The 21,861-nt window shown below is 36.4% G+C and overlaps 1 protein-coding gene across 13 annotated transcripts in view; it reads left to right on the top strand.

Moving 5' to 3' along the window:
* RALGAPA1 (Ral GTPase activating protein, alpha subunit 1 (catalytic)) overlaps positions 1-21,861 on the top strand; it is a 123,929-nt gene that overhangs the window by 50,364 nt on the left and 51,704 nt on the right. For 12 of the 13 annotated variants that reach the window (XR_001412007.1, XM_014941778.1, XM_014941781.1 and 9 more), the window contains 12 exons: positions 2,264-2,416; positions 3,952-4,145; positions 4,271-4,369; positions 4,470-4,625; positions 6,054-6,182; positions 6,949-7,074; positions 8,250-8,308; positions 11,928-12,036; positions 17,237-17,347; positions 18,332-18,400; positions 20,218-20,352; positions 21,109-21,292. Coding sequence is in view for 12 of the 13 variants with exons in the window: in XM_014941778.1 (XP_014797264.1) it covers positions 2,264-2,416; positions 3,952-4,145; positions 4,271-4,369; positions 4,470-4,625; positions 6,054-6,182; positions 6,949-7,074; positions 8,250-8,308; positions 11,928-12,036; positions 17,237-17,347; positions 18,332-18,400; positions 20,218-20,352; positions 21,109-21,292 (1,524 nt within the window). In the remaining variant the exon portion in view is untranslated. The remainder of the gene's footprint in view (positions 1-2,263; positions 2,417-3,951; positions 4,146-4,270; positions 4,370-4,469; positions 4,626-6,053; positions 6,183-6,948; positions 7,075-8,249; positions 8,309-11,927; positions 12,037-17,236; positions 17,348-18,331; positions 18,401-20,217; positions 20,353-21,108; positions 21,293-21,861) is intronic. The other variant, XM_014941790.1, reaches the window with a different exon arrangement.

Genomic DNA, 21,861 nt, shown 5'->3' on the forward strand with positions numbered 1-21,861 from the left:
TTTTAATATGGTAATAATTTAATTGCTGTTTGGTGTTTTTGTTGAAGTTTGCTCTGTAATTGAATTGATAAGATTACAATTATGGCTGAGTTGTCTATTGAGAGATTTTGTGGCTGTCTCTTCTTGTTGTTTGGACCACTGTTTTAGAGAGGCAGCTTTTCTGTGTCACGTGCATTTAACTTCAGCTGAGTTTCCTGAGGAAGCAAGACTTGTGTTAATTTCACTGTCTGTCTCTGTCTGACTGTTCCACACCCCCAACAATGTTGGAGCCCACTGTCTAATTTCTGCTAAATTGACATATAAGAACAAAACAGAAAGACATTCTTTGCTTTGAAATTTTATGAAAGATAGGCAGCTAGCTAGTGAAAATTTCATGTATGCAGAGTCCCGTGACAGGGAGGCTGCAATGTGAATTCACTATATTAGATATCAGCAAACCCATACAGAAACTCATCCTCAAAACACAACTGTAAAAATGAGATTTCAGTGGTTCTGCTGCTCGGAAAACAACCTGGTTCTAGATAGTTCTGGTTTGAAGGTTTTTGGAAGAAAAATTTCTTCTTGGTTTATCGGCATTATTTCACATTCTTAGCAAGTGATTGAGTTTACTATTGATTGCTGTTTACTCATTCTAGAAGAAGTTGAAGTCATAGTATCTGTCAAATTTGGATCCATGTATGCTGGAGTATCTTTATTGCTTCTTAGAAGCCTCCAGTAGTTAAGCAAATTTTCAATAGTTATTTCTGTCTATTCTCTTCTATCATGTGAACATCTCTCCCTTTCCCCTTCCCCTCCTGGCCCCCAACCTGCTCTTTCTCTCCATCTCATTCCTTCTCTTTCCCTCTGTATCCCACTCTCCCTCGTTTTCTCTCCTCCCCATCACTCTTTCTTGCTCTTTCCCTTGATTCGTCCTCCCTTAGTGAGCAGAGTGGAGGAGATGTAGAAAAAGATTTCTTTGAACATCTTTTAAAGTGTGTATTTTACATTATCTTGGTGAGCGTTTGGAAAACAAGTGATCAGTAGCGAGGGGAGAGTATCATTGCCTGTTGAGTGAAACCGTGGTCTGTGTGTCAGTAGCGTCCGTCTCTCCTGCAGAGGTGTTGATTTAAATTGATGGCAAAAAGCTTCATTGCCTTTGCCATTTAAATCAGATAGAGACCTTTGCAGTTTAACAATGTAATTAAGTTTGTTTACCACGATTTCTGTTCTGATAACACTGACATTTTCTGTCAAGTTCCTTAAACAATTTGTTCTCTTTAAAAGAAAGAACACTTCACAGCCAATCATTTGGGAAAATTACTATTTTTAAAGACTCAGTCTTTCATTTCTGTCTGTAAAGTTCAGTTTATCTCTAATACTGAACTTCACATATCATTACAATATTTTTGGGTCCCAGTTACATTTATCTAAGAGTTAGAATTAATAGGTTTGAGTTCTTCCATTTAATGTGTGCTGATGTATAGGGAAGTATGTGGTGAATATCTGTTCTCTTTTTTTCTGCCATCTGGCTGTTCTGACCAAACTCGGCTTTTTATAATAATCTTTAGGCAAATTCAGGAAATAAAACTAAGGTAGTGCTGAAGAGAAGTACAAGTACCTGCTTCCTCTCCATGGATCTCTTAGTAGAGGAGGCCAAATAGTTGCCTGGAGAGGATGCTGCTCAGTGGTGATCATGGAAAAATGCCTTTGCAGCACTGCTATTCTAACACTTTTATTTTTCTGTCTTAGAGGAAATAACATTCCTCTAACTTTACAGGAGTTTGCCTCTATATGGATTTTCTCAGCCCAATTGGCAGATAAACATAAAAAATTGTCAGCTACTGGTTTGAGCTTTTGTTCATAAATTAATTTACATGCATCCATAAACCTGGAAATGCAGTTGTTCCAGGAAATTTTCTGTTTAAATGCTTTGCTGGAGAGAAATTTACATGAGTGAATATGGAGAAAAATTTGACTGGTTCAGAACATTGAAAGTGCTGCAGAAAAAAACACATATGAAATTATTTGGGCCTAATATAGAGCTCTGTTAATCCATTTACCTATCTGATTCTGGTATTCATCTCTCAGCTTTCCTGCATGTAATTAATTTTCTTTCAGAGCACCATTCACAGAGAGATCTGCTTTCAGTTTTATATCTTTTCTTGCCCACATTTATTATATAAAAGGAGTGAGATTTCTTTTAATGCTATGTTTAGACAACATTTCAGTAGCTCAAGAAAATAGAAAAGGCTATTAAGGTAACTGTTAAAAATTGCATTTGCAGGCTCTGAAAGTGCTTCTCCAATCCAATCTGCTCTTGGATCCCGATCACAGACACCCTCTCCTGCCACTCTTCATGCAGATCATATTGAGCAGAAGGATCTGCAGCTGGATGAGAAGCTCCACCACTCTGTTTTACAGACGCCAGATGACCTAGGCAATATCTGGAATAGAAAATATAAACCTGTTCTCTTTTTCTTTCCAATGCCGTACAGTGGAGTAACTAGTATTACATTAGTTGTAGACAATCCTGTACAAGGCTATTGGGTCTGCACTTCTGAAAATACTAAATTATGATGATTTAAAACAAAAACCTCTTGCATTTTATCTTGCATTTTATTAGAACTGTTAGCAGCAGATTAATAGTCCACGCATTTATAATAGTTCTTTTTGACGCCTAGAGTTGTGGCAGCTTAAGCTGGTATGTGGTCCTGCCATAGACCATTTTATCATTGATGTATAACTAATAAGACAAGTAACAATTTTAAAGTACTGTTATAATTTCTTCTTGAAATATTGCTTGTTTTCCCTTTCATATTTGAACAAATTTATAATTACCTCCACTATCTTAGCTATTGAATTCTAAGATACATTCACTTTATAAATACGAGTTTCCCATTTCTCCCATGTTTGGTCTCATGGAAACAGAAGGGTGTCTGATGTGTATTTCAGACCCTTTTCCTTTAAGTAGCCAATTGATGGACAGAAGTAACATCATTTTGCTTTGTACTTTGAAATCTACAGGCTAGAAACCATTAGTGTCTCTATCACAGTGGTCCAGATTTTCAAAAGAAGAGGCTATGTGATTAGGCTGAATTCAGATGTCATTTTGATTTTGTATGCCTGTAGGAGCTGTGAGATTTTTCAGAAGATCTCCGCAAATTCTGATGCTGAGGTGTTTTGAAAATCTGTCTGAGAGGGGCAGAAAGGAGATTCTGGATGCCTGCTGCTTTAAAACTGTGGCTCATTAGCTAGTTTAATGTGTCTGTTCAGCTAGTTAAGTGTGAGCTGAGTGGATGTAAACTATCGTAATCTGTCGAAGTTTTCTCTCTATGGAAAAACTAGATTAAACATCTTTCACCTAAAAAAGAACATTCATTTGTATAATGCTGATGCGTAGAGAGAGCTGGGTGAAAGTTAGACTGTTGTGCTAGTGGATGTTGCTTCTCCACTCATGCAAATTTACAGCTTAAAGAATGGTAGCTAGGGACAAGTTTAGTCGCGCCTTTCACTTCAATTTGCAATAAAATACATTCTTAGTAGATTCTAAGGAAAATCATCTGGCTATTTTATTGGGAATAATGTAAAGTTGAAGTGTAATTTTACTTGGAAGCAGACAAGTGGAGTTCGGGAGATTTGTTGACTCCAAAGAATGTAAGACAGCACTTACAAAAGAAGTGGCCTTACTAGGTCCACCAGACCAGTGTTAAGGCTCCCAAAGTGACCTTAAATGTTACTTATGGAAAGAATATAAGAAACGGAAAATTCTTCCTCTACCGAGTTTGAAAGTAGACGTAGTTAAATATTTCCAGATGGCTGAATGGGTAGGAAATATCTTACTCTGAAAGCCTAATCTTTTTTTGGTTTTTTTTTGTTTGTTTGTTTTAGGAAAAATATGTATGAAATAGTTATATCAGAACTTTTCTTTCTCTGGAGAGGTAGATCTCACCATACTTTCTTCTTCCATTACAGAAACCAGTGAATTCCCCTCAGAATGTTGCAGCGTGATGGCTGGGGGAACACTTACAGGATGGCATGCAGATGTTGCTACTGTCATGTGGAGGCGAATGCTAGGAATTTTGGGAGATGTTAACAGCATCATGGATCCAGAGATTCATGCCCAGGTTTTTGATTACCTGTGCGAATTGTGGCAGAATCTGGCCAAGGTAAAAGAAGTGAACCTTTTGTCTAACCTGACCTGATAAGGCAGGATTTTCAGAAGGAAAAAATCCACCACTTTATATATTTCCCTTAAATGTTTGTCTTTTTGTTTTGTTTTTAATAACTGCAGATAAGAGACAATCTTGGTATTTCAACAGATAACCTAACTTCACCATCTCCACCAGTTTTGATTCCACCACTGAGAATTTTAACACCATGGCTCTTCAAGGTAAAGCAGTGAAAGGGAAATAAAAGTTCATGTAGTTGTAGAAGATTGTTTAATGTATTTTTTTTATTTATGAATAATAAATATTGTTCTAAAACTGTAGGCAACAATGCTGACTGATAAATACAAACAAGGAAAGCTACATGCTTATAAACTCATTTGTAAGACAATGAAGCGAAGACAAGATGTTTCTCCAAACAGGGATTTTTTAACACATTTCTACAATATAATGCACTGTGGACTTCTTCATGTTGATCAGGTAAGTTTAATTATGAAATTCAGGTTAATAACTCAAAATAGAATTGTTTTACAGAAAATAGTAAATGTATTTTCAGCTGAATAATTTAATTTTGTCTTTGAAAACGGTTATGTGACTGATACTTCTTCTCAGCTTTTATAAATGACCCTTATGTTCCCGGTTGTAATCAAAAACGCTTTTTTTGCAGTCTGTTTCAAGCACATACAAATGCAATAAAGGTATTTTTTAACTGACTGTATATTACAGATTGAAGCATGCAAGAAGTAGAAGGAATCAGATCTCTGTAAGGTCTGCTGTTCTTACTTGCTCCCTGATGCAACAGTTTAGCTCATGAGAAAGTAAATTGTGCTCACTACATTGGAGTAGTTTATTTCTACAGCAAGTACAGCAACCAGCAAGCAGACATTCTGAGTATATGTAATCAGTGGGAGTAGATCTCTTTCACAGGTTTTAATAGGAATAAGTCTGAAAATATTCTATGGCTTTTTAAAGGCTTGCATCAGAAGCGTGAAAAAGTTGATTTTGTGAACTTTTTTAAGGAGCAGCTAGAGGCATAGGGAGATCAAAGGTTGAAACAACCCTGTTTTCATTAACTGGGCAAACCAGAACTAGTCCAAAATTATTCCACAGTTGGCTATGGATAGGACAGATCTCGTTACTGTCCTCTAACAACCAGATACACTGCTTTTCTGGTTGGATTTCAAATCTTCCTATAACATATTGCAATTTAGGGGGATAGCACTACTATTGGAGAATTATTCGATGGAGATAAGTGTTATTTTTTTGCCTATCTGTGAACTAGGGATGTCTTTTAATAATTAAAATATTTTATACATTTTCCAATACTTTTGAAGAAATTCCATCACGTACATTAATTTTAAAAACTGTCTCACTAAGTCTACAAGCACATAATATACTGTGTTGAATAACTATATACCAAAAATGTTATAAAACATTTCATTTCAATTATTTGTTTATATTTTGGTTCCGTACAGTTATACCTAAGTAACTAATACCTTTTTTAAGATTATAGTCAGATATTACTTGTTGGACAGGATTTAAGCATGTTGTTAAGAAACTATAATAGACGATTATCTCACTATATGTCTTCTATACATATTTAAATGAATTAAATAATCCTTTATGGAACTCTTAAAAGCTAAATATAAATGACTATAAAATGTGACCTGGTACCAACTTCTTACAATAGTTTCCGAGGTTAGATTGATCTATAAAGTATGCCACAGTTTACTTCCATTAATATGGGCATACTTAAGGAATTTATATTTTTATGCTACTCTTTGCTCAGTAAGGAGTGTCTTAATTGTCACAGCGAATTCACTTTCTCACTTTTTTACTGTCTAGCTTTGGTAAATATCTGCCTTTTTTTAATTCATTGTTCATTCTTTTCCCTTTTTCTCCTGCAAGGATATTGTCAATACAATCATCAAGCACTGCTCTCCTCAGTTCTTCTCACTTGGTTTGCCTGGTGCCACCATGCTTATTATGGATTTCATTGTAGCAGCAGGACGGGTAGCTGCTTCTTCCTTCCTCAATGTAAGTATTCATCAGTTCATTCTCATTTATTTGTGAGTGGAAAGGGTTTGAGAGAAAACTGAACAGTATTCTTCCTTGACTAAGGCGTTAACTTGTCCTTAGAAGTCAGTTTAATGGTCAGCAAATACAGATAGTGTCAGTGGCTTATTCTAGAACACTACACATGCAAGTCCTCTCCAAAAAAATATGTGAAGAAATTACTGTGGAAACAGAGTTTTCTTTTACTTTGGAGTTCTTGGAATTGTGACTGCCATTTATCTGCACTTTAAAAAAAGTGCTCTGTCACAGCTCCTCACTATTCCCCTCCAATTGTCTGAGACTTTTGACTGTTTTTCATATCATTCCCCCTTTAACCAGCTGGCAAGCCCACCTCCCTCGAGGTACTATCTGAAACTTCTGTCAGCTTCTTATGCTGTTACCTGTTGCATCCAGCGATGTCTCACATCATGTCCAGTAGCTTTCTGTGTCCTGTTCAATTAGCTGAACCTAAGACCTGAGCCCAGTTAGCAGCACAGTCATTTGTCTGTACTCCTAACAATTCCTCTGCTTCCTTCTTGGAAAATGGGAACGTGGGCTGTGCATGAATAGCAATCCATGGGGCTGTGGTCTCGGTTTGCTCAGGTCTACAGATTTTGCAGGAGAAAGAAAATAGTTGTGTGGATTTTCAGCCATTGTTCTGCTCTTTTAAGGCAAATGGAAATGTCAGCTTCCTGATTGCTGTAAGAGTATAAATTTCTTCCCACCTTTTTTTTTTTTTTTTTTTTAGGCACCAAGAGTTGAAGCACAAGTTCTTTTAGGATCTCTAGTCTGTTTTCCCAACTTATATCATGAACTACCAGCTCTTCACCCAAACATTCCTGACATTGCTGTGTCTCAGTTTACGGATGTTAAAGTAGGAATTTTATTAATATTTGGATGGTGTTCAGCTACCAGCTATATGTTTAATATGATGTTGTTCCAGGAAATATTAACTAAAATTTTAAGAGTCTTAAATTTTTCAGATATCATTTCAAATAGAGTATAAATCTTGTCAAACTTTATACTACTTAACATATTTTATAATTGCTGGTAACTTAATAATAAAGCGTTTTCATATGTTTGTAAAAGAAAATGATGTGTTATCTCACCTTTTCAAGCCTACTTTCATTATGGCTATTTGCAGTCTCACAGACTTAATCATCTGAGGAGGAGAAGAGAGAGAGGTTCTAGATACATTATTTAATTTATTTAGAATTTACAGCCAGTGAAATCTCCCCATTTTCCTAGGAGCTTTAGAAAACCTCTGTACATCAGTGTGTTCTTTTAGACAAAAAGCAAAGATTAGTGGAGACCTTACCCTCTCTATCATAATACAGAGCTGAGTAGTGTGCTGGTGTACTGCAACCGGCAGAGCTCGCTTCATGGGTTTGGTTCTTGTATGTGTGTCAGGTATGATTACTATGTCTAAGAAAGGCTCCAAATAAGTTTCTAAACTGTTTCAGTTTAGAGACAGATGATGGCTTGGAAGCTGCTTTACACCTTGCTCCCTTTTGGGGACTGATTTTCAATTTCTTTCTCACTTTTATTGCATAATGTCTGTTTACTTGAGCTTTATTGAGAGCAACCTACAGCTTTACAGATATTTAACTGCAGATGAGTCAGAATTCTTTTTGACATCATTCTTAAGGCACTGTAGTCACTTGTTCTGCAACTACTTCCAAACACTTCTTAAATTAGTATAATTTTGTTTAAACCTTAAAGTAATACCCTTCAGGGCTATTCACAGAAGCTAGCTTTAAGGAGGCTTTTTTAAAAACATTTGATATTTTATGGAAATGTATTGGCAGGAATTGGATAAATGGTTAATCACCACAGTAACCTGTGGGATATTCTTGGGGTAGCACAGTGGTGAGGATCTGGGGCAGACTATAAGCTTGGAGTAGTGGTAAGGAAACAATCCATCTGACCACAAACCTAGAGACTCAGCTAAGCAACATGCCTGTGTGTGCTGTAGTAAATTTCTAATTTTCTGATGCTTCATATCATGGAGTTATGGTAAATCAGTGAATATTTCTTTCTTTGTTTTAGGAACTCATAATTAAAACTGTGTTAAGTTCAGCAAGAGAGGAGCCATCTGGTCCTGCACGGTAGGTCATGCAAAAAGAGCTTCTAAATTAACAGATTATTTTCTTTATTATACTGTTGTGAATTGGATGTATTGAAGAGCTTAAAGTAAAAGTTTATATGTATTTTGTTTGTGGTTTTCTTTACCACTATTAAAGCTGTGGTCTGTCATGTGAACATGGAATTGATTGTAAACAGAGATAATAACAGAACAGACATTTTTTGTCAGATCAAATGCTGGTATAGCCCAGTGTCCTTTCTCTGATAGTGGCTGATAGAAAAGTGTATGGGTAAAAATATAAGCTCTGTGGTCTCCTAGCCTACACTGGTGTTCAACTCATGGATTTTCTGTACTAGAGAGACTTTTTTGAGGTTGATTAAGAAAAAGGTTACTTATGAGGGTCATACGGTTATTTTTTATTAAACCACATGATTTAATTTGAAAAATAGAAATAATCCAAGGTACATGAGCCTTTCTTTATGGTACAGAAAAGGAGGAGAAGATACTGAGCTAAGAATTAAACTGGAAATTACTGTTCTGACGCTTAAATCTAAGCATCTTCATTGAATAGAGAACTTGAAAGAAGATAGTTACCAGTTTTCTTCTCTGTTTCTTGATTTACTTAGGATTTTGTTCCTCCTTACCCATCCCCAGAAGCTTTCAGATCTGTTCTGTGAGTCCTGTGTATGGAAATAGAAAGGAATCTGCCTACTAAGGAAAAACACACTTGTGTGCCTTGTCTCTTTGGGCAGAGTGTCTATATATGCTCAACTAATAAATTATTACTTAAATGCAAGATACTAAAACCAAATGCCTGAAAAATGTCAGCTCATTGAACCTTTAAAATGTTTTGCTGGAAAACAAAGAGCAGTTTTCATCAGCCCACTTACCTCTTCTTCAGCACAGGGGAAGGAAGGAACGTTCTGCAATGATATTCATCTCAATTTTCATGTTCTTTTACAAAACTGAGTTCCAAAAAGCATAACAATCTCCACCTCGCTTGTGAAAAAGGTGATTTAAATCCATTTGGTTCAGAACATTCTTACTGATCCTGTGCTACTGAAGCACGCAATAGTAATATCTTCAATTCTGGCAGTGTGACTGGGAAGCAGAAGGGAACATCCTGCATAACCCCAAATCCTGTCCGGCTGTGTGTGAGGGTGTGTGTGTAGGAGCAAAGGCACATGTGCATGCCCAGCCTTTCAGAGCTGAGTTATGCTGCTCCCAAAATGCGAATAATGTGTTTGTGTGAAATAACATTAAATGAAGAGTAAAAAGGAATAGCTTCCCAATGTCTCTTTGGGTTGCCTGTGCCCCTCTCCTCCTTCTGGAAGAGAGGTGGGTATGTTGTCATTGTGGGAATAATGATGTTTCCACAGCTCCTGAAGCTTGACTGCCTCGTTCCTCAGTGGCAGTTTATCCAGTCTCTCTTTTGGAATAACCTCTCTGATGCCATCTGCTTCATAGCAATAAAGAGCTCTCCTGGGTTATTGTCAGAGATCATATTTGGGAATTTGCATTATGATTTTGCCATGTCAGCTTGGCCACTCATAGAGGCTTAATTTTCATTGCAGTTTCCTAGGAGAGAACTTAGATTTCTTGGAACTTAGGTACATAGCTTTATATATCTCCAGCAAGTCTGAGTCCTGCTGTTGTTACCCAAGCTATAAATCTCTGTTGCTTATCTCTTCCACAGAGGGTCGATGTTTTGTGTTTCATTACATGCTTGACCCAACAGAGCTTCAGGGAAGTCAGTTATCTGAAATACATTCTATTCTCAGATCTCCATCTATAAAGATTAATAACTGTATTAATCAAATTCCTCTTCTGCTGCTGACAGTCCGAAAAAGAAGTGACAGGTTGATGAACTCCGTGTTCATCTCTTTTGCTGTGATTCTTTAGTAACAACATTGTAGCCATGTAACTACAGTTTTTCAGAGACTACTCTGAGTAATAATAGTGAAAGTGATGCTCTTGGTAGAAACCTCACGGACTGATGGGTATCTTGCACATCAGTATGTCATCAGATGTGCAATGGATCTCAGTAGCGTGAAGAAAACCTTAAATAGTAACATGGACTTAGAGCTGTCTACCATTCTAAGTACTAAAGGTTTATTTTCTGAGTCAGCTTACACAAACTGCCTACATTTATTGTTAAATCTATTCTGTGTTTCTGTTTTCTTCAAAAAGGATCAAAACACAAACTGTGGAAATAGCAAAAGTGTAGATTGAGAAGGAACCAGGAGTACATCTGTAAGCTCTCTCTCTTCCGAGGCTGGAGTGTGTCCTGGCAATACCTTCCCTAAATGGTCCTGAAAATTTTCTCAAAGACAGTTACAAAAATCATAGACTGTTACAATAGTTATCTAATTTTTACAGTCAGGTTGTTTTAATGATCAGTATATAAAAGAAATCTTTTCTACTGGAAATGTAACTCTTCAGTGACTTACTACGTGTCAAAAGATTTCTTATCATTTCCTTCCTTAATTGTGATTTAGACTCAGTGCACCCTTCAACTTTTCCTCCATATGTAATATTCTCCAAAGCTGTTTATTATTTTTGTCATTTTTTTCCTAGACTCCCTCAAGCTTGTCTTTATTCTTAAATTATATTAATCAAAACATAATGGAGGCAGTCTTGGAATTGAGATTTCAATGACAGTGTACAAAACAGGGTGGTTTGACATCTTTACACTGTCACATAGAAATATTTCCAAGATGTATTTTTGCTACCTGTTAGCAGTTTCATGGTTCTGTGTATCCTTAAAATCCTTCTTCTACAGCACAGGCTTCATAGCCACTTCTGTTTCTGTTTCTATTCTAGCATATGATTTTTCCTTCCCAGATGTAATGCTTTGCAGTTCCCATGACCAACTTTCATCTTGTTGATTTTTGACTGCTCTCCAATTTTATCCAGAGGATTTTGAATTCTGAAGTTGTTTCCAAAATATTTGCTGCCTGTGTTCTTGAAAGATAATTGCTAATGATTCAGAGATTGCTTAAGCTTAAAGTTTCTGAATCTCTGCTGATTTGAATGCACCTATCTAAATACTCCTTGCCTTTACACATCCTGATTTTGAATGAAGAAACAACAAAAGTTGAAGTATTTAATCACAATATGTATTCTGTCTCTTACTTTCATTTACCCATTCCTCTATTCATCTTTGTTTATTGTCAATCTAAAAAAATGTAAATACCTATGAGTGAATAACATTTCCCTCTCTTGTATCTGTGTCCCAGAAGCTCTAAACAAATATGACCACACTCTAATGTTGGGGAGGAAGAACCTCCCACCACAATATTTATTTTGTCTTAAGAAATATATATGAAGTGCTCACGTTGATTTCAGGTAGTATTTTTAATCCAGAAAGCACATAGAAATGAAAGTATTCTTGATGTCTTTTGGATTTTACAGTTTCTCAGAAGGGTGTTTCCTCTGTCCTTTCCTGTGCATTCACCAGGGTACTTGGGATTTTTTTCTCATTTTTACAGAAGTTACAGCATTATAGAGGGCTTTTTGTAGTTTTTCTTGAAATAGTAAAAACATTTGTTAGATTTTAGCAAAATATATGATGAATCATAAAAATTGCACATTTTTGTAGGTTGTTTCTCAACAACTTGTCCTCCAACATTGTTTTCCAGATGTGTTGCTCTTTGCAGTCTTGGTATTTGGATCTGTGAGGAGTTAGTTCATGAATCACATCATCCTCAGATCAAGGAAGCATTGAATGTGATTTGTGTTTCCCTAAAGGTGAGAAACTAAGACTTCTACTATGTATATTGCCTTTACATGTAAAGATACTTTGCCTTGTCAAAGTCATGATCACATTTTAGCATCCTTACTTTACAGGCTCATTTACAAACCTTACAAAAGACTGAACTCAGTTTAACTGATGAATCTCTAAACTCTGTCAAAAAGAGACCTTTACCTTTATTTAAGTTTGGAGGAAATGGCATGCTGGGAAATAAGATAGCGGATTGCCATCTTAATATATATTGTTAGCCACTTCACTCTAACCTCTGCCCTTTGGAGCACAGGAGTTATTCATCATCCCAGCTTTCATAATTAATCCTTGCAATTCAGGTTTCAGCAAAACCACTACTGGTTTTGTCTGACTTTTGCCCAGCTATAACCCTATAGCCACATCCTGGACCCAAGCTTCCAACAGGGTTATCTGCATCTGTTTGTAAGTAGATCTAGGACCCTGTGGTGGATTAACCTTGGGTAAGGGCCAAACTGCCACCCAGCCACTCACCCACTTGCCCACCCCCAGCAGGAAAAGTGAGACTGTAGGAAGAACAGCAGCAGGTCCCTGGCCCCGTCCCACAGAGGCCACCCCTGCAGCCCCCTGCTACCAAAACCTTACCACTTACACCCAGTACAAGGGGTCTGAAACTAATTTGTAAGATAAAACTTTCAGTCTCTGGTTGTCACTATTCATTTCTGTATAAACACGTTCATGTTACATTCTTGAAATCTGGGATGATTTACTTTTTTTTTGTATTTGCTGTTTTGATTGTATCTGTCAAACATAGCTGGTGTGCACAGTGGTCCTCACCTGGAAATGCAGCTTGCTCAGAAACAGGTAGTTCATTCTGGTGCAACGCCTGTAAAATGCTTTCAAGTAGAAAAGATTTTCTGACATTTGTCTGCCTTTCCTTTTGATAGTTGTCACTATTCTGAAACTGGTCTTACTGGATTTCATCTCTGGTCATAAAATTTTGTATTGGTGGTAGTGTATCAATAGTATATTCCTTTGACCTGTTAAAAAGCTGCACTTTTGGGGCTTTTTTTTTTCCTTGGTGAGTGTTTTTGTTTTCTTGCTTATTGTAAATATTTTTCATATTGTTCATATCTTATGGAACGATTAGAATTTTATTAAAAACATTTTATTGTCTAGTGTTTTGAAAAATTGGATGTTCATGAATAATATCTTCAACTTTTTAAATATTTCCCAGTTTATTTACAGAATCTTCCTACATGCTTTTTCTTTACTTCAAAATTCAGTGAATAGTCTAGTCTTTCTGTATATAAACATTGTTAAAAATCAGGGTGTGTACCGGTTATACATGACTCGTGGCAGATGTGGTGGACTATTCCTTTCTTTTCAGCAGTGAGAATCTGAAAAGTATCTTAGCAAATCAGCTGATCACATCCTGTGAAGCAAGATTTGAGTCTACATCTAAAATGGGTAGCTGCAGGGCTTTTAGTATTAGACTCTAAATTGCAATTTCCTGTTTTGCAAAATCACATTCATCCTTTGCAGCTTCACTAATGCTCTGTTCCAGGGTTTTTCCCTTGGTTTTTAATATCCCTTAACTAGTGTGTTTTATCAAGTTCCTGTGCAAGTTTGGTATTAGGCAAATGATACTGGTTTTATCTACTGCAATTTATCAAAGTTTGAACTATGCTTAATCTTGACATTCAGTGTAGTTTCTCTTATTTTTCTTTGACGTATTTATTAAACCAATTATTTGGATCTCATTTATATTGCACATAAATTACTTCTTGAATGGGAAGACAAAGATCTTTGTATTTCTCCCTGCTTTGCTTTGAGTTGGCAAAAGCATCCAGAGCACGTTGGCTTTTCTCCTGTTCTGAGCGGTGGCATGCATTCACAGTGGAGTTTAATCAGGAAATGATAAGTTCCTAAATATACCATGGGAGAAACAAATTAGCTCTAATCTGTTACCCAAGCAATCTCCTGGCTTCCAAGTAGTCAGAGATTTGAACTTCCAGAATGGATTATTTTCTTATTCCCAGAAGAACTGAATGGATAGGGAGCTGTAGTCCTAGTCCCACTTACTGATAAGTACAATTGACCAAGTAACACTGCACAGAGATGTTAGCATTGACTGTGTGACTATTCCTGAAACACAGCAGCATATTCAGAACTGCAGCCCTCTCTCTGAATACAGCTAACACTTCTCCTGGCTGTGGGGCGATCCTGCTGTATCCCTCTTAACTTCTGCTGAAGCCTGAGCCCGGAGGATCCTAACCAGCCATCCAGACCCCTGCTTCTCAGGATTATATTATGCTCCTCTCAGAAATCCTGCAGATAAATCACAGAATTGGGGTGTACTGGCTTAGTTGAATGGGTGCTAAACGTAGGTTATTTGCAAGGATGGAGAAGGTTAAACTCCTAACGTAACAACCAGAAAGCAATCGACCTGTGCAAAGATGAAAAGTATGTACTACCCTTCTGAGAGAACCCCCGACAGTGAGGTACCAGGCAGAGTGCTGGTTTTGTTTTTTCCATCAAGTAACTTTAAAAAAGTATGCCCACAGTTACACTATTAAATACAAAATACCAAAGTAGTGAATTCTTACACTTTATAACATACAGTGTTTTCCAGAGATAGGGAACAGGGGGTGAAATGTTTGTAACATCGCACAGCTGCCTTCATGCCACATCTGAAGGCTATTGGAAAAGAAGTCAGAACAAAGCAGCTTGCTTGAGAGGGGTGGATTGTTTTGCTGTCCAGCATAAACTCAGTGTTGCTGCTGGAGTTCAGGAAAATATGCTTCCAGGATGAACAGCTCTATAAGTGTCTGTACATTCTTCTGAAATATGACGTATTGAGCACGCTGAGACAGGTTTCTGAAGCAGATGAAGTGTTTGATCTATTTTGGCCAATCCCCATATTCTTGATCAAAACTTCCTCCTTGGCCCACTTCTCATGAGCAAGAAAATTTGAGTGCACAAGGCTCGAATTCTATTCATTACTTTATACCCTGCAGCCCTTTCTGTGGAATTTATGTCCCCACTGACTTTTGGTCCCTTTCTTAAATTAAAGAAAAATAATTAAAAATTCTCTTCAGCTGGAGAACAGAAAGAGGTTGACTAATTTGCATAAAGCAGCCCTAGAAATCATTCACTCATCTTCATTTTAGACCCAGATGATCCTCCCTTTTTAAAAAAAAATAAAAATAAAAAGAAGAAAATGTTCCCTGTTCTTATGTAGTGAACAGCTGATTATTCAAAGACTGAAAAGTCTCCATGCCTTTCTCTTAGTTAATTTTTTCTTAAATTCAGTGATCTGGATACTCCATATTAAGCTGCTCTGGTTTGTCAACCCCTTTTGTCCTCTCCAGTGACTTTGGTGTTTTCCTGCAAGCTTGTAAGGATGTTTCCAGCAATCTGGATTTGATCTCAAGTTCTGTAATCAAATTGTTATGCTTTCAGTTTTATTTAATTATTTTTTTTTGGTTGTCACTTGAGCTTGAACATTAGAATCTGTACCCTGCTTACTGCGCTCTTGCAGCATGCTCTCACAGCATGGAGAGAGGCTGTCTCAGGAGGGATAAAGAATAATGATGTTCTTGTCATAAGCTCTGGGAAGACTTGCAGATGTAAGATGTCTGCCGTGTTTAGTTAAAAGCCAACAATAGTGTGAAACAGCATCCACTGAGAAACAGAGAAAATCAGAATAAGAATTAACTACCCCGTGTACTCTGGTTTCCATCTCTGACAGAAGACTTACAAGAGCCATTCATGGTCTGTCTTTATGCTTACATAGATACCACAAATAAAAAATGTTAATTAAAGCTTCGTACTCCGTACTTTTACTTGCGCTTCTACTTTTACTTTTCAAGACCTTAAATGTAAAATATGATAGCTCTGCTTTGATAGGAAGCTGGCCCAGGACAGAATTTTCCTGCAGTATGTTTTCTACCTTTTGATTTTTGCCATTCAGAAATTTTATTCGAAATTCATAATTTTCTGCTCTTGCTTCATTGCCCAGGCATTTCAGCTTTCTTAAAGTGAGATTAAAACATGTAAACTACTTTTTGATTGTTTTAATAATGGAAGAATTCTGATGTTCATTCATCTGCATTAGAGATTTTCATAATTACAGCATGAATTACCTAATTGTTTTCTGAGTTGAGATTAATTATTAATACAGTTTGGAATATTTGTTTTCAGTAATGGTAGAGTATTTTCTTGAATAAGTGTATTTGAAATCCTTCCCTTGGGGCTATTCCACATAATTTTTTCTTCTGTATAATTTGTGCTGTCTTCTGAAGTCTGTAGATGTGCTGTGCTAATAACCATTTTGCTCAGATTTGTAGGATTTCCATGTCCTAGGTGAACTAAATTCAGTTGTAAAATTTACTCCTTGCTTGTTGTTTGGTGCACAGCTTAGTGTTTTAAGGCAAGTGCAATCAAGGAAGAAGCGTCAATTACGTGTCCTGTGCATTCACAATTTAGGGTAACATCCCTGTCTCTTCCTTTCTTTGTTTTGTCACTTTGGAGCGTGGGGCAGCGTGTGCATCCTCCCCCAGGGCTGGGGATGTGTTGTACAAATGCATTCACTTGTGCCTTGACCAACACAGTAACTTAAGCATTTTAGTAACTGTTGAAGGCAGGTTCCAGCGCAGCAACCTTCTCCTGCCTTTAAAAGATAACAGAGAAAAGAGGAATTAAGGACAGAAGCTGAGGTGCATTGACTTCCATTCAGCCAAGTGCTGTACACAGCAGTCACCAACAAACAGAACCGTTATTCTCACTATACACACTATATCTTACATTTTGGATACGTGGCTGTTCACCTGCCTTGATTCTCAACAAAGAGTTCTGATTTCAGAATTGGATCCTTGATTTCTTGTAGTGATGCTTTAATAGTAATCATTAAGACAACAAGAAATAATTTTGTTCTTCCTGGCTTCATGATACTGTACTAACCAGTCTGAAGTTAGGTAGGGGTCTCCTATTCCCCTTCCCATCACTGCATGAGACTCCCTAATTGTCTCTCTCAAACCTTGGATGTTAGCTGCTAACATTCGGTTATGACTATGAAATAATTACTTTTAAATTTTGTAAAATTTAGGTACATAAGGAACTACATATATAAAACCATCATTGATGTTCCTGATCACCCTACCCACCTAATGTACTTTTATGTGGAATCATGCAGTCATCGTTGCTGTGCTGTGTTCTCTTTTCTAGTTTCCAAATAAAACAGTAGCCCAAGTTGCCTGCAGTATGCTGAACATGCTGATACATTATGTACAGAGACTTCAAATGTATCAAGCTGATTCACCTTTAAGAATTATTCAAGTAAGTAATTTTAAAAAATTTAAAATTTTTAATTCTTTTAAGTGCAACAGTAAAATATATTTCCCTGACATTAAAATAACAGAATATTGACAAGTATTCTTCACAAAATGTTGAATTAGTATAAGCATGATTTTACTGAACATTAACAGTAGGGGTTCACATCACACTTAATTGCTGACTCCAATATTAACATGTAAAATGGCTATATTATGCTTATTTTTTCTCAGATACAACTATGTCACTACATGAGAATGTTGCCAGTAAAGTCCAGCTTTTTAAAAATATTAAATATCTTCAAATATATTTTAGTGAGAAAGTGATTACTTAAATATGGATATGCAATTGAATTTTGCATATCTGTATGCAAAACACTTTGCATTAAAGTGTTTCAATATAAAGCAAAAATAATTATTTTGAATACACGTTGAATAACAAGGAATTAGACTATGGCCTCTGTGGCTCTGAACCACAGAGAAAAGATAAGAGGTCTCCCAGGTAACCGGAAAGAGAATTGTGTGGAAGCTTCTTAAGAGGTATAACAGGCATTTCTCTGCTCCTCAGCAGTCATATTGTTGATTAAGTAGGGGCAGGGTGTTTACAAATTCTAGTAGTTCTAAGAAATAATGGAGCTCAAGCAGCACCGTACACAAACCCGCATCAGGTTCCTTTCTGCGCCCTACAAGTGTTTTGAATCAAATTCTCTTTCTGCCTGCATGTTTGGAGTGGCTGTGTAATTTCACTGGCCCTGGTGCACCTGTGTCAGTCAAGCAGAACATACTCCTTCAATGTCTTCTGCAAAATTCAATTAAAAGGGTTTTATTTAAAACAAAGAGCGGCAAGGAGTGCTGTAATTTGTCTCAAAATAATTTTAATAGAATTTAACCATGAATCTAGTATTGTGCCACATTTGCCTGCTTAAAAATTTATTTTAAACTTAAATATTTAAAATTTGTTTTTAAAAAAGCTATACTATATTTTCCTCAGATTCTGATAGCAACTATTACCCATCTGCTACCCAGTACGGAAGCTTCCTCTTATGAACAGGACAAGAGGGTAAATATTTTTCATTTCTGTTTAATCTGTCAATTTAATTGCAAAGGTGTGTGACACAGCATTGTTGAAACATTTAAGCTGTGCCTTAAAGTAGGGGTTCAGCACTTGAAGTATAATACGGTGTAGCCTTCTCAGAATTCCAACAATATTTCTTATGCAAGTGCATTTCTGAAGTTTTTGTAGGAAAATATTAATTGAGATTGATTGATTTCAGTAACGAGAAAGTTGTTCTGTTTCCTTTTCATCAGTGAATTTACAAGCGAAGAAAGTAATGTAGACTTTTCAAACTTGTCTTACAGTGAAAGACAAGACAAATTCTCAACTTGTAGAGAAAACCTTTCAAAATATTTATAAGATTATGATTTTTTGCACTTTGTATTCTAAATACATCCTTGAACAAGATAGCCAGTAATCTCCAGATGAATTTGATTGTTGTCATCCTTCAAAGCAATTGCTGTCTTTTTGTATTTTCAGTGGGCCCAAGTCCCTTAGCCTAAAACGGGCTCTGTCTACACCTGCTACAGTAGTACCTTCTGCCTCCTGAAAGCTGTAACTCTTCTGAATTATTTGGCTTTGCTCTTGGACTGTGGGACACAGTGGTCATTTAACCTTGGGCATTTTGGTGCAGTGTGTTGCTGGCAGCTTTGTCGCTCTGGGCCACCCATTCCCACAGGAGCTGGCCTTCATCTGTTTCCCATTTTGGTCTCCAGAGCTCCGTTTCACCTCTCCTCTCTGCTTGAGAGAAGTCAGGAGCTGTTGTAGACTACAGTGGTTTTGCCAAGCAGCCACCTTTCCACTTGAGGATGCTTCCCACAACCAAAAAAAGTTTCCCCACGAGCTAATGCTGATCATTGTACATCAAATACCATATAGGAAATCGGTTTACCTAGTTTGACAAACTTAGCCCTAATGGGTTTCTTAAAAATTGGTTTAATATAAAAATACTCAGAGCCCTTCATCATTAGGTGTATTATATGGTGCCTCTGAGAGGCCAACTTGTAATCTATTCTGTAAAATGAGTGTGATGTTTATATGTCATTTATTAGTAAATTAGTTAAGTGGATTTTCTTTGAAAGACTTTTATTTGACTTGGAAAATATTTTAGAGAATCTTGCAGCTATTTATCTGAATTGTTTCTTCTTCCACAGCTAAGTTTTAAAAATTAAAAATAATTATTTGAAGCCAGTAAGTTATTAATAATTTGGTGTGTACGTGTCTAAATCTAATTCTGTTCTACAGTCTTTAAAAACATCCCCTAGAGGGAGTTGGTTCTTTTGCTGACTGAGTAGCTACAATAGAGAAAGCAGTTGGATTTCTTTCAGGTGGTACCTGATGCTGTGTAGCATTATTGACATTTTGTGAAGGAAATTCTGTGTTATTTAGAAAGCACTAAATGCAGCTGAAGCACTTCGGTTTTGTGTAGTCCTTGATTCACTTTACAGTGAAATTTATGTGCAGAATGGTGCATCAGCATCAATTTGTACCTGTGTAATCTGTCATTTTAAAAACAGCACCCTAGAAATCAATTTTGAAAAATCATGGGTATCCTGTTAAGCACAGTATCTGCTCACAGACTTACCATGATGACAAACTGTTGTACGGATGGTCTGTGTTAACTATCTCAGTAGCCAAAGTTTTTACCAATGCTGTAGGATTTGAAGATATAGTGGGTTTTAAACAAATGTGACCTGCTGTTACTGCAGAAGGTTGACTCCACTGAATTGAGAAAAAGTAAAATAGAGAAGTAAAATACAGTGATAAATGGGAAGTAGCAGGTGCTGCTTTAATTGATTTGTAATTGAAAGTGTTTCTTCCAGTTGGTGGTTTCTTTACTTCTGTGCTTATTGGATTGGATAATGGCCTTACCATTAAAGACCTTGCTGCAGCCTCTTCACACTACAGGAGCAGAAAATGATAAGACTGAAAGATCTGTTCTTAATTGTATATATAAGGTACATGTTTCTTTACTCACTAAATGTGAATGTCTATGTGTGGGGGTAGGGTCAGTTTTCGTAGAAATGAAGACAACTGTTTTGTGAGCTGACCTCTGTTCTACTGCTGAAATGCGGAGCGCTGCTTCCTTCGTGTATGTTTTACTATAACTGCTTGATCTTTGGTATATCTGGAATTGTTAATTTTGTGTTATATTTTGTGCTGTTTAACCAAGTTACTTCTTGTATGTCATACGGGTAGCAGGCATTTGTGTTGTAAAAGACCAGCTATACATTTAAGACAGACGAGGAAATAGCTTTTTTTTATACCAAGCAATTTTATTTAGCAATGAGCAAAGTAAAAAGTGCTAAGTTATAATTGCTGTCTGTAGGGATACAGAACAAAGAGAGTTTTTTTTTTTTTTCTTGCAAGGGAAGGGGATTAAAACCTCCAGCAGCTTAGACCTAGTATATGTAATTAAAGAAGATAGGAGATCTAAAAATAAAGGTAGCTTAGTGATTTGTTGTAGATTTTGTTTCTTGATTCTTTATTGTTAAATTCCACTTCAGTGTGGATGTTGTTTTAACAATTTTCTTTGCAGACCAGGGTTTGTTTCTGTAAAGATTAAGCATCTAAAATTTTCCAATGCTTTGTCCTGCTTACCTGGTTCTAACAAATCAATTAAAAATTGAAATAAAAATAAACTTAATTTCTTATAAAACTATCAAGTAGAATTTCAGTAGTTAATGTATGAGATTCTGGGTTTTTTTTTCTAGGTTCTGCATGGATGTGTCTATGGATCTCAGTGTTTTAGCAACCCTAAATATTTTCCTCTAAGCCTTTCTGATTTGGCATGTGTGGATTACGATCCTTTTATGCATTTAGAAAGCTTGAAGGAACCAGAACCACTGCATTCTCCAGACTCGGAGCGCTCTTCTAAACTTCAGCCAGTCACTGAAGGTTTGTCAAATTGCCTAAATACATTTTCTTTCAAAAAGATTTTATCTTGGTTTCCAGTATTGAAGTGTTTGTCTAAAGCATAAGTTTTAAATTATACCTAGACACTAGGTAAGAACCATTAGTATGGAATGAGCTAACATAATTTTGAGCAATTACTGTTCGATTAACTGAAATAAGTATCTTCTGAACAACACGAAGATCGATTTGGTATGGATTCTTCTGTGCTCTGTGTATCAGCAAAAAGTGTTAAGTACTGCAACATGGATACACATTGCTTTTCATTATACTTTTAGTAAATGAATTTATTTTTTTCTTAATTTTGCTCCTGTTTCTAAGAATATTTTGGATTTTTTTCTTATCTGAGCTTGCACTATTGAAAGGTTGTTGTGAATTTTTTTCAACCTATCATAATTTGTTGTCGATCTGTTTACACTGTTTAAAACCACAGAGTTATCTAAAAAAAGAGAGGAATTTTCTCTTATCTGCTTAGAACCTTAAGAGACCCAGGAATTAGCATTTTCTTCAGAACTCAAAAATAAAAGTAAGGAATCAAGAAACTAAGCTACAGA

Source organism: Calidris pugnax, unplaced genomic scaffold (genome assembly GCF_001431845.1).
Source record: "Calidris pugnax isolate Ruff unplaced genomic scaffold, ASM143184v1 scaffold56, whole genome shotgun sequence".
Lineage (NCBI taxonomy): Eukaryota > Metazoa > Chordata > Aves > Charadriiformes > Scolopacidae > Calidris > Calidris pugnax.